This window comes from Lepus europaeus, chromosome 12 (genome assembly GCF_033115175.1).
Source record: "Lepus europaeus isolate LE1 chromosome 12, mLepTim1.pri, whole genome shotgun sequence".
Taxonomy (NCBI): Eukaryota; Metazoa; Chordata; class Mammalia; order Lagomorpha; family Leporidae; genus Lepus; species Lepus europaeus.
The window spans coordinates 22,775,569-22,789,047 of record NC_084838.1 but is presented as its reverse complement, the minus strand read 5'-3'; the positions used below and the strand labels follow the sequence as shown (position 1 = coordinate 22,789,047).

The window sequence follows — 13,479 nt, the reverse complement described above, 5'->3', positions numbered from 1 at the left end:
TCTATAAGGTTTTATGGAAAAAACAAAAAGCAAAAAGCCTTGTGCTGTGAAAAGAAATTAAAACCACATAATTCAAAACTTGCAACGCCCAAGTCAGCAGACATTAGTCACCTATGGTTTCTGTGGCATTCCGAATGAGTTCCTCCTGTTCGGGCAGGAAATCAGCATCTGTTTCTAGGTCTTGTTGCTCTGCTGTTCTCATTTTCTTTTTAGCCAAATATCTTCCCACTGTGAATCCCAATGCAAGCAAGGATCCATGCTGTATTTCGGGGCTCTGAATTTAAGAACATAATAGCAAATGTTTCTTTCTCTCACAAAGAATACACTGAAATAATTGTGTATTATAATCATCTATCTGATAAAACTTAAGGCCAAAGAATAAATTGACCACCTGAGGTTCCACTGGATGTGTGTGAGAGAGGTCTAGGGAACAAGAGGCACTCAGAGTTTCTAACACAGACAATTCTGGGAAATAAGGCAGAGTCCTGATGTACATCCAGATTCACACTGCCTAATCCCAGTCCCACTCAACTCCGGACCAGGTGACTTTCCTGTATGCTCTCACAGCACCCACGCTTTCCTCTGGGTTTACAGAGGTTCCATAACTATAGGATCATAGTTTCCTAACAAAATTGCTCCCGATTGCCAACAAAACACAGGTTCTATTTCTAAATGCTAAAATCCCTAAACACAGAGTAGCCAATAAACTACTTGAAAACAGCTTGTTTTATTATAAGCACAATGGTAAATAGCAGATGTAGAAGAATAAAAGAGGCCGGCGCCGCGGCTCAATAGGCTAATCCTCCACCTGCGGCACCGGCATACCGGGTTCTAGTCCCGGTCGGGGAGCCGGATTCTGTCCCGGTTGCCCCTCTTCCAGGCCAGCTCTCTGCTGTGGCCAGGGAGTGCAGTGGAGGATGGCCCAAGTCCTTGGGCCCTGCACCCCATGGGAGACCAGGAGAAGCACCTGGCTCCTGCCTTGGGATCAGCGCGGTGCACCAGCCACAGCGCACTGGCTGCGGCGGCCATTGGAGGGTGAACCAACAGCAAAGGAAGACCTTTCTCTGTCTCTCTCACTGTCCACTCTGCCTGTCAAAAAAAAAAAAAAAAGAAAAAGAAAGAAAAGAAGCTAACATTTTTCAGTAACAGGCAGTATGAGAAATTCTCATGTGTTTACTTGCCACTGTCTTCCTAGCACTTGAAACAGTGCTCTCAAATTTAAGTGAACTGACTCAATCAATGTCTTATTTAATCTTTACAGTTATAAAAAGACTCTAACTTTACTTTACAAATGAGAATACAAAAACTAAAAACAGGTTAGATACCATGGCAAAACTGTACTATCTGCAATGGTAAAAGAATAAAAACAAAACCAGTAACATACATGATTGTCTTTTGTAGTCTTTATAAGCTGTTCTATCATTGACTTCAACTCATTTCCCGACACCGTTGATACCACCACAGAATAAAACAATGCTGCCAATTCACGCATTTCTTCTTTACTGCTGTTCATCAGGCTCTGAGCAGTATAGAAAAAGAAATGCATACATGTTATATAACCATATTTCTACTGACATCTAACATTTAAAATTAACACATTGTAAGGTTCAATTTATTGGTATCCATGGGAAAAGAACACAAGCTATTTCCAAACAAAATGAAAGCTAAATGATATATCAAAATCAAGTACATTTTCATCAAAAATACAAAAGTACTAATAGGAGAAATTAAGTACAGCTGAGGTAGAACCGAGGTCAGTGGTCTCTTCTGTGAAGGGCACAATAGTCTTTGGGGGCCATCAGGCCACTGCTGCCACTGTTCCCTTCTTGCACTATGGTGCAGCCACTGCCACAGACAGTGCACAAGCCAGTGGGTATGGCTGTGCTCCAACATGTCATGGACACTGTAATTTCACACATGAAATGTTAATTGCCTCTTGGGTTTTCTTCTCCAACTACTTAAAACTGTAGAAACAATTTTTAGCTGGAAGGCCATATTTGTACTATAGACAAACAGTATGATATCCCTGATCCAAAAATCAAAGTTCAAATTTACAATATTACTTTAAAATTGGTAAATATTCATAGAGAATACATGCTTTTTAAACTAGAAGCAATTTCACGAGACAAGATTTTCCAGAAAAGTACAAAACTCACATTTCTTGGTAAATTACAGTCATGTTTTCACTCTTAAACATATAATCTGTATGTTTTGCCATAATTTAAACTGCATTTCCCAAAAAGGACTGCTTTATGTAGCACAAGAGATACATAAAACTATATGGACCATACTGTTACTAAACTACTAGTCACTGTTTATCTGAAACTCAAATTTAACTGAGCGTCTTGTATTTTTATTTGCTAAACCTGGCAACCCTTTGGGTGCAACTGTGGAACAAGAATATTCTCACACATGGCTGGTGGAAGCATAAACTGGTCCCATCCACATGGTGGGTGTGGCATTATCTATCAAAATTACAAAAGCAAATGCCCTCTGACCCAGCAATTTCACTTCTGGGAAATTCATTTAAAAAATAACTTTCTCATAAGATGACAGACCATTCATTGCAGCAAGTTGGACCCTAAATGATCATCAACAAGGATGCAGCGTAAACTATGGCACATTCATACAGAGGAAAATGACAGAGCTAAAGAGGATATTCCCTCCACAGCTATAGAGGAAGTTCCACTGTTAAGTGAAAGAAGATATAAAATAGTGTGAATAGAGAAAAAAAATTTAAACATGTTTTAGTCTGTGTAATGCATAAATTCCAGAACTGCTGATCTATGTATACTATCAGAGGCAAGAGAAGAAAGGGCATGCAGTTGGTGGAATTTTGGGTAGATGGGAGACACTTAGGGAAAGGAAATATTTTATATATTAATTTAACATGCAAATCTACTACCTTACAAAAAAAAATTTTTAACTAAAGGCAACTTTGGTAAGAAGAAGAAATTATGAGGCTAAAGTGTGAAATTTACAGCATCAAAGAGAAATAAACATACACAGGGCATACCTTTATCCATTCTGTTTTGTCTACAAATTTGGTGGCCAACTTTTCTGGATACACTGACACAGCTTCCAACAGACAGTACATGACTGGCAAACCTAAAGAATTCAGAACCATTTTAAGTTTCAAGAAAAGTAACAGACATAAAGGGATCACAAAATTCCTTTAAAATATAGTTATTCTTTAGTATTAAATCTATAGGCAATAGTAAAGTATGAGGATACTGTTATACCCTCAGTTCTATCAAAAAATTACACAATCTAAATATAGTATGTGGTTCAAAAAAACAAATTTACAGATGAGTTATCTACATAAAGAGATGTCCTGTTCTTTACACCCACTTCCAAAGTAAAAATGAATTATCTATTGTTAGCATTTCTTTCTGAAAAGAGAAATGGTATATCAAGGCTGAATCAAGTTTAGAAAAGAAACAAAGACAAATCCACCCTTACACAAATGAAGGGAGAGAACATTTTGCGCTTAGTTTAAGTACTTTAGTGTGTTTCCATAGCATCATGACTTCCTACCTCCAACACCGGCTAACAGTTGCTGAAGCAGGCCGATGTAGATCTGAACAGGGTTGGTTTCTCCACTCTTACTGGAAGACGATAAGGCTGTTGCCTGGCTGCTCGACATCAGAGTCCGTATGTAGCGCCCAATGGCTGGGGCATGATCTTGCATATCAGCCAAACTCTGAGAGGTGGGCACCACCCCAGCACTGTGAGCGAGACACATGCGCAAGTACAGAACTATCTGAAACAGAAGAGGAGGAATACCAGATACGCTTCCCAAAGTTAGAGGGGAAGGGGTTCTTTGAAGCGACAATTTCTAGTTAGATTCCCCATCATAAAGATTGCCCATTCCCCTTCATAAAGACATCACAATCCTCACAGAAGCCAGAAAATAGAACTCAATACGTTAAGCAGGGACCAGCATTACAGCTTAGCAGGTAAACCCACTGCATATATACATGGGTGCCAGTTTGTGTGCCAGCTACTCTACTTCTGATACAGTACCCTGATAACAGCCTGGGAAAAGCAGTGAAAAATGGCCCAAGAGCTTGGGCCACTGATACTCGTATGAGAGACCTGGTTGAAGCTCTTGGCTTCTGGCTTTGGCCTGGCCCAGCACTGGCCATTGTGGCCATCTGGGAAGTAAACCAGTGGATGGATGATCTCTCTTTCTCAGCCTGTCTCTCCCTCTCTCTAACTCTCAAAAACAAATAAACCTAAAAAAAAAAAAAAAAAAAAAAAAGACATATTAACTAAACTACGATGGAAAAAAATGATATAATAATAAGTTTTCACAAATCCAGAGTGCTTTTAAATGGAGTCTGATGGAGTTAAAATACAAATTCAATTTTTGAAGTCTAAAAATCACAATGAAAAACATTTTAAGAGCTGTGTGTGTGTGTGTGAGAGAGAGAGAGAGAGAGAAAGAGAGAGAGAGATAATAACACATGCATGTGTATACACACACATACACACAATCAGAAGCCTGGAGCAAATGGCCTGTTCCTATGGAATTCCAGTTGTTTCATGTCCATTGACTCAAGAATTTGAGAAAGTAGGATCAAATCATTTATAGAAAAACAGATGGGACACCATAAAAGCCAGATTTAAACTTGCTATCAAGGAGTCCACTAGAAGCTCCTCCACTGGTAGCTAAAAAAGGACAGCCACAATTTACTGTGAGTATTCTTACTCCATGCAAATTATCTTAAAACTCTGTACAACTGATATCAAATAATCTCCTACCTTCAAAACTAGATATTTCTAACAACCTCAATAATATGTTGGCTTTAAAATCCAAAGTTAACTTGCTGCCCAGCAGTAGCACCCAGCATTGTGGTGCAACAGGTTAAGTCACTGCTTGCAAGGCTGGCAACCAGTGTAAATGTGCCAATTGGTTTTCCAGCTGCTCCAATTCCAATCCAGCTCCCTGTAAATGTGCAGGGGAGACAGTGTATAATGGCCCAACTATTTGGGCCCTGGCCACCCTGTGGAAGACCCAGATGGAGTTCCTGGTTCCTAGCTTCAGTGTGGTCCAGGCTGGCTGTTATGCCTATCTGGAGAATGAACCAGTGAATGGAAGACACCTCTACCCTGCTCTCCCTCTCTATCATTCTGCTTATCAATAAATAAATATTTTTAAAGAAAAAAATCCAACAATAATCAGTGTAGAACATCCAGTTATTTCACAAAGAGAATATCACCAAGATAAATACATAGACTCCACTATGTATTAAGAAAATATCAAGTACTATTTTTTTTCATTAAATAAATAACCTGGGGCTGGCACTGAGGCATCACGGGTAAAGTCGCTGCCTACATGTAGTGCTGGCATCCTATATGGGCACTGGTTTGGGTCTCAGCTGCTCCACTTCCAATCCAGCTCTCTGCCATGGCCTGGGAAAGCAGTAAAGATGGCCCAAGTGCTTGGGCTCCTATACCCACATGAGGGATCCAGAAGAGGCTCCTGGCTCCTGGCTTCAGACCAGTCCAGCTCCGGCCATTGTGGCCATTTAGGGAGTGAATATCAGTGGATCGAAGATCTCTCTCTGTGTAACTCTGACTTTCAAATAAATAGATAAATCTTAAAAATAAAAAAATAGGGGCCAGAGCTGTGGCACAGCAGGTTAACACCCTGGCCTGAAACGCCGGAATCCCATATAGGCACCAGTACGAGACCCAGCTGCTCCACTTCCCATCCAGCTCTCTGCTATGGCCTGGGAAAGCAGTAAAGATGGCCCAAGTACTTGGGCCCCTGCACCCACGTGGGAGACCCAGAAGAAGCTCTTGACTCCTGGCTCCTGGCTTCGGATCGGCATAGCTCTGGCCATTGCAGCCAATTGAGTAATGAACCAGTGGGTGGAAGACCTCTCTCTCTCTCTGCCTCTCTTCTCTCTATGTTAACTCTGACTTTCAAATACATAAATAAATCTTTTAAAAAAGATAAAAATAAATAACCTGGGAAAGAACAATACTACAATATGAGTTTACCTATAACACACACACATGCACACCCCCCACAGACATCTCTGAGTGTAGTGTTATCTTTCCAAACCTTTATGAAAGCAAATAGAAATACACGAAGGTCCTACCTCTCCAAAGGCTGCCGGATTAAATGGAAGGACGGTGGTCCCAGTCATGTACTTGACTGGAGTTTTCATCCGATGGGAAGCCTAATAAAAATAAGCCCAAAACAAATATACTTACTGGAAAATGGAAGGCCGGTGCCCTTCCTCAACTCAAAAATAACTGCTTTCTAGTTACATTATTGTGCGAGGTATGCTTCTCTTTCTAATCAAAACATTTTACCATTAATCCTACTGAGTGTGCATGTACCTCACAATCTAAATGGCATGAGCATTGTACTTTTCTTGCATTTTACCGGCTTGTTAAAAAATATATATAGCTACTGAAGACAACTACTGACACAGTCACCCCATGCCACTGCATCCAATCGTTTTAATAGTGGAGGTAGGAGGAAAATAGGAGTACAGGACACCTTTGGACCGCAAACAGGACTGTACTACAGAAAAGGAAATCATGGCTGCTCCAAGAGACCCCCAGCTCCCCTAAAAGCTAGGATCCCCAGCAAAGGTGAAAACCAACTCTGATGCAAAAAGTGAGACAGAGTCAAGGCTGGGGGTCATACTTCCCATCCTCTAACCTGCCAGCAGAAAGAACTGTGCAAAAGCAAAGAACTAGAAAACGTGACGGGATACTCTGCGACGATCACTGTGGAGACAACCTGTTCTCTACAACAGCCTCCCGTGTGCCATCCCAAATAGTGCCCATAAAAACAAAACAAGACAAGTATGTTTAGGCTCAGCATACAAAGAGGAAAAAACTGTCAAAATGCTGACGAGTGTGAAAGGAACTGCAAGTAATTCAGATTTAGGTAACACACATCAATCACATTTAAGAATCATACTTTTCTTCTTACTTTGTACCTCCTTCATATTCTAAATATGACCACTGCTATAGAATTTACTGCTGTTTAACATTTACTGATTACACTTTTCACTTTTAAAATGTTTATTTTAATTTTCTTCATCCATTACATGATTGAGGCAAGCTATCTCAAGTCGGATGCGCACCTTTTCTTGGATGTAATACACCATCTCTGGGAAAGAAGGCATCTGCTTAGCCGGCCCTTCCTTTCTGTTCCTACCAGGAAGACACCTCAGCACTCGCTGTGCTTCTCCATGAACTTCTTCTCGTCTTTCAGAAAGAAGAACAAGAACAAACAACCAATTTCACCAGTGGGAGAACAACCATTTGAAGAGTAACAACTGCAATGTATAACTGGAGTTCTGAGAAAGCAGCTTAAATATACTTGTGACTATCTAAACAAAGAATCAGTAAAATACATTTTTTAAGAAATTACTTTTTTTTGGAAATGTCTTAGTATTTGAAGAGTCATCTGTCTTGCATCTTTGACTTTTACTCATAAGAAAAAACAAGACAGGTACTGCAATTCACTATGTAAATATTTATGTGTGCACTTTTTCCTTGTTACAGGCAAATTATAAGTAACTATAATCCATACTTTATTTAAAATTCAGTAACTGAACAGTGCTCTATGTATGTGGCTAGCAGTCTGTGCTAGTTTGTAAAAATGTAAAACCCAATCAATTACAGCCCTGGCCAGAGTCTTATTCAGATACTATACAAAGAGCCTTCTAAGTCTTTAATTGCCTCTGATCTAGGCCCAATTTTCCTAACACAAAAAGAGATGAGAAGAATTAATAAAGAAAACCTGAAACTGCCAGGGAATTTCCCTTTATAATTCGGCAGTATTAATTAAAATAAAGAAGGAAAACTACTGAATGAGTTACACTTTGGTTTGGGGTTTGTAAATGAAAATAACTTTCAACACTTGGAGATAAGTTACAGCAGTTAAAAGCTTTGCTCAACTCCCTGGAGTTCATGATACAGTCAAGGCCACCAGGTCCTGGGGTGTCTGGCCTGTGGTTGGAAAACTGTTGTAGAAAAATGAGAAGCAGCAGAGCTCTAGAACACAGCTCAACAATTCAAAGCCACTTTCACCAAATCTAAATGCAGCTATATGAAAAGCAGCAGCCATGATCAGAAGTGAAAAGCGGGGCCGGCGCTGTGACGCAGTAGGTTAATCCTCCGCCTGCGGTGCCAGCATCCCATATGGGTGCCAGTTCAAGTCCCGGCTGCTCCACTTCCAATCCAGCTCTCTGCTATGGCCTAGGAAAGCAGTAGAAGATGCATCCAAGTAGGAGACCAGGAAGAGAAACCTGGCTCCTGGCTTCAGGTCGGCGCAGCTCTGGCCAATGCGGCCATTTGGGGAGTGAACCAACGGACGGAAGACCTTTCTGTCTCTCCCTCACTGTCTGTAACTCTACCTCTTAAATAAATGAATAAAACCTTAATTTAAAAAAAAAAGGTGAAAAGCTAGAACACAGAAATAACTTGTAATATCCAATTAAAATTCCAACCAAAAAAAAAAAAATCACAGCAAAATATATGCAAATTACCGAGAAACAAGGTTATCAGGGACACACTCCTGGAGCAACTAGAATACTGAAACTGTTATCAAAAAATCTTCATTTTTAAAGAAATGGACAGTACAAGTTGATAAGCAAGGGTATTCACCAATGAACACATAATTTTATGTAAGCCATTCCTCAGCGCGAATGAGGCTTTTTAGTCTTCCAAGGTAAGGCTAACTCTGATAACACAAAAGAAAAAAATATATACAAAAGTCTCACTTAAGAAATAGAAAGCGGGCTGGCGCTGTGGCACAGCAGGTTAACACTCTGGCCTGAAGCACTGGCATCCCATATGGGCTCCAGCTCAAGACCCGGCTGCTCCACTTCCGATCCAGCTCTCCGCTATGGCCTGGGAATGCAGTAAAAGATGGCCCAGGTCCTTAGGCCCCTGCACCCAAGTGGGAGACCAGGAGGAAGCTCCTGGCTCCTGGCTTCGGATCGGTGCAGCTCCAGCCATTGCAGCCAATTTAGGAGTAAACCAGCAGATGGAAGACTCCCTCTCTCTCTCTCTCTCTCTGTGCCTCTCCTCTTTCTGTGTAACTCTTTCAAATAAATAAATCTTTAAAAAAGAGAGAGAGAGAGAAAGCACCTAAATATTCAGTGCAGATGTAGAAGTTTATATCATAAAGGCCATACTTTTAACTATTTAAAAAATTGCTTCTAAATTTCAAGCTTCACACATTTTTTCAAAACAATTAAAAATGAACACAAACAAAAATTAACACCTTTAGAAACTTACGGATCTCCAGCAGCCAGCAGGAGCAAATACCTGGAAGGTATATGATCTGAGGGAAACACTGTGCTGGCAAATTTCACAGCCACCTGCCGAACTTGAACTTCAGGCTGTTTGAAACATTAAAACACACAGATCACCACAGGGGAAAAAAAGTCAATCACCAGCAATTCATTCAAGACAAGTCACCCATCCTAAACGTAAGCAATACAAAATTTAAGTTGACATTTTAGTAAATACATGTATAAATAAAATCAAGACAAATCATTTGTTCAATGACTTCAATCATGTTTTAAAAAGTCTTCTGGACAGTGACAGCTACTTAAGTACCTTTCTCAAGCTAAGAGGATCCTCCAAGTAAAGCAGGAAAGCACACAAAGACCACAGCTGGGAGGGCTCTCTGTACATGTACATTCTCAGCCCAAAACTTGGGGACCAGTAACACTGTGGCAGTGTCTGGCCATTAGCTCTGCCTCCCCGGATCTCAAGTTCTGTCACACAAGAGAAATTCAGGCATTCTGAAGCAAATACAAATATAGCTTACTTGGAATCCCTATAAACTTTTAGCACAAAATACCTCTAATGTTCTCAAATTGGTTCTAAAGTTAAAACTGACCCCAAAACCAGCTTCAACTACATATTCAATTGAACTAGATTAATAATTTATAAAAACAAAGTTCAACCAGAAAAGCAGCTTTAGAATCCACTGATCCTGGGGGCCGATGCTGTGGTATAGTGGGTAAAGACGCCACCTACAGTACTGGCATCCCATATGGGTGGCAATTTGAGTCCCGGCTACTCAACTTCCAATCCAGCTCTCAGCTACGGCCTGGGAAAGCAGTGGAAGATGGCCCAGGTCCTTGGGGCCCCTGCACCCAAGTGGGAGACAAGGAAGAAGCTCCTGGCTCCTGGCTTCAGATCGGCCCAGCTCTGGCCATTGCAGCCATCTGGGGAGCAAACCAGCGGATAAAAGACCTCTCCCGCTCTCTCTGTGCCTCTGCCTCTCTGTAGCTCTGCCTTTCAAATAAATAAATCAATCTAAAAAAAAAAAAAAAAAAGTCATTTCCTTAAAAAAAGGACTTTCAAAAAAAATAATCCATTGATCCTGAAGGTTTGCTCTCATGCACTCTCCCCTTGGGTTACTCTTGCAACCACAAACCTAACACAAGATAAAAGCAATACTAAGAAATGTATACTGGTCTATTTATCTTGATAGTCTTGCTGTTTAGAATTCCGTGAGCTATATTAAAGAGCAGCTCCTGTGGGTGTGCCCAAGTCCCTGTTCTGCTTCCACTCCAGCTTCCTGCTAAGCACACCCTCAGAGGCAACAGGTAATTCTGTCACCCACATGAGAGAACCAGATGGAGTTCCAGGCTCCAAGCATTTAGGGAGTAAACCAACAGATACAAGATCTCTGTCTATTTGTCTCTCTGTCTCTCCATTGGTCTGCCTTTCAAATTAAAAAGCTGGAGATGGAGAAAGAGAGAGAGGGAAACAATGATATTAAGGATTAGTTTAAATTTGATGACTTAGCCTAGAATTTTGGTTGCTGTAAGTGTTGTCTACAAAAAGAAATTAGTTTTGAAAGCCAGCACTGTGTTGCAGTAGGTTGTCATAACCCATGCCTCCATCCCATTTTGGAGTGCTGGGTGGAGTCCAGGCTGTTCCACTTGCAATCCAGCTCCCTGTTAACGAACCTGGGAGACCAGCAAATGATGACCCAAATACTTGGGTCCCTGCCACCCGTATGGGAGACCCAGATGAGTTCTGCGCTCCTGACTTCAGCATGGCTGAGCCCCCAACTGTTGTAGCCATTTGGGAAGTGAACCAGAAGATGGAAGGTATCTCTCTCTTTCTATCCCTACCTCGGTCTCTTCCTCTCTCTGCTTTTTTGCCTCTCAAATAAATAAATCTTTAAAAAGAAATTAGTTTTTCTTGGTGATATCTTACATGATTAAGTGTACATGAGGAGAAACAATATCTACAAACATTATACAAGCATCATGCTTCTTTGTTACCTAGGAAAAGTTTTCTCCTTTTTATAAGTTTTAAAATTTAATAATTTCTAACATTTTGCTACATTCACTTCAAATGTAGACATACACACACACACACACACGTACTATTCTTTCATGAAAACAGAAATAGTAATTACACAAAATGAGGGATCTGTGACAACTGTAATATGGGGAAAGAAGGGTATATCATCATCTACATGGTATAATTCAATGAAGCAATATTTTTAACTAAATCCTAAATGACGTGACAGTCATACAATTTTTATACTCTCTATATGTACATTAACTCCCACAAATAAGAGGATGTGATATTTGTCTTTTGGGGTCTAGCTTATTTCACTTAGCATAATGATCTCCAGTTCACTCATTCTATTACAAGTGTCAGGATTTCATCCTTTTTTATGGTTGAGTAATACTCTACTGTGTGTATCACATTTTCTTTATCCAGCCATCAGCTGATGGACATCTAGGTTGATTGCATCATCTCTGCTCTTGTGAACTGAGCTGTTATGAACACAGAAATGCAGGGAAAGTTTTAAGTATTCTATTCTAATGAGCTTCTAAATAACCCTAGAAGTCTTTTGTCCGTCATGTTTGACCATGAACTAGGTGCTTCTGATAATGGAAATCCTTACATACAGTAAGTCTTCTGAATGTACACAACAGCACAATTTAACCCTGCCATATTTCAACAGAAACAAAAACTTTTTGAAACCTTTCATGACTCCCTCAATATAAATATATTAAATCCTATTAGTCTAATCTCAGTAGGACACAATTTATATTAATCTCACCAAAATTTTTTGCCATTATTCTTTCTTCCAATCTCATAGAAACAAAGTTACAAAGAACTGACTAGTGAAAATACACATTTCTTTGATATTGTGTATTACACATAGGTATGAATCTACACACTCCAGATTCTCGCATCAACTCCATGAAAGCCAAGTAGAGGACCAGAAGGCAGCAGAGTACGTATGGCAGTACTGGCTTACTTCCTATAGACTCAGTCTGACACAGGAAACCTGTCTTTCTTTCCTTTTGTTTTTCTCTGGCAATGTGACCTGCAGAACTCTGCTCCACTGCATTATTTTGCTCAGCTGCCAATCAGGAAGACAGGATACCTCCACTTTGGAGGACACGCACTAGAAACTATTTTCTCACACAGAATCTTTCAAACATAAGCATTATTCTAAATATCATGAATATACTCCTTTTCCCCTAAAATCAGATTTCCATCATGAAAAATAAAAATTGATCATAAATCATAAATATAATCAGCAAATACCTCTATTAATTATCAAAGCAGTTAAGAAGGAAAGCAATTCAAATGTTGTTCTTAAAGTAGTAAAATATGTATACTACCAGGCATTGCAGCTCATGGTTGGACATACCTTTATTAAGTATGAAGCCACAAGGGCCTCCATGAGAGTTCGCTGTGCTCCCTCCAAAGTACTGTAAGCTCCAACCATCATAGATAACGCTTCCTGAATAGCAAGTCGAGTTTCAGGCTCTTCCTAGAAAGATAACAAAACAGTGTTTCTCTCCCTGTTGGATTTCCAGGTGAGCATCCAAACAGAAAGCATAGGGGCCGGCGCTGTGGCGCAGTGAGTTAACACTCTGGCCTGAAGCACCAGCATCCCATATGGGCGCCAGTTTGAAACCCAGCTGCTCCACTTCCAATCCAGCTCTCTGCTGTGGCCTGGGAAAGCAGTGGAAGATGGCCCAAGTCCTTGGGCCCCTGCACCCACATGTGAGACCTGGAAGAAGCTCCTGGCATCAGATCGGCACAGCTCCGGCCGTTGCGGCCAATTGAGGAGTGAACCATCAGACAGAAGTCAGTCTCTCTCTCTCTCTCCCTCTCCGTCTCCCCCCACCCCCCTGTGTAACTCTTTCAAATAAATAATAAATCTTTAAAAAAAAAAAAAAAGCATAAACACACGAGCCATTTCCCTACCTTACACAAGGCTTCAAAAAGCTGCTGCACAAGAGCTATATCCTTAGTGAATAAATGAGGCATTCGACTGTAAGAGAATATAGGAATATCATTACTAACACAAATTTCCACAAAAAAAGAGGCAGGGGAGGGGGAATGGAGCTAAACACAATTTTTCTGAACTCCACATTTTCCCCTCTGAACATAATGTCAGTATCACTGGATTAACTCCCTTAAGAGTACAATATTTGC

At 40.5% G+C, this 13,479-nt stretch overlaps 1 protein-coding gene across 1 annotated transcript in view; it reads right to left on the bottom strand.

Moving 5' to 3' along the window:
- Positions 1-13,479, bottom strand: part of ECPAS (Ecm29 proteasome adaptor and scaffold) — a 115,877-nt gene that overhangs the window by 43,384 nt on the left and 59,014 nt on the right. The window contains exons 13-21 of the mRNA XM_062207765.1: positions 13,249-13,315; positions 12,686-12,808; positions 9,280-9,383; positions 7,116-7,239; positions 6,114-6,194; positions 3,538-3,763; positions 3,017-3,108; positions 1,385-1,519; positions 112-274 (exon numbers count right to left, since the gene is read on the bottom strand). Coding sequence (XP_062063749.1) covers positions 112-274; positions 1,385-1,519; positions 3,017-3,108; positions 3,538-3,763; positions 6,114-6,194; positions 7,116-7,239; positions 9,280-9,383; positions 12,686-12,808; positions 13,249-13,315 — 1,115 coding nt within the window. The remainder of the gene's footprint in view (positions 1-111; positions 275-1,384; positions 1,520-3,016; positions 3,109-3,537; positions 3,764-6,113; positions 6,195-7,115; positions 7,240-9,279; positions 9,384-12,685; positions 12,809-13,248; positions 13,316-13,479) is intronic.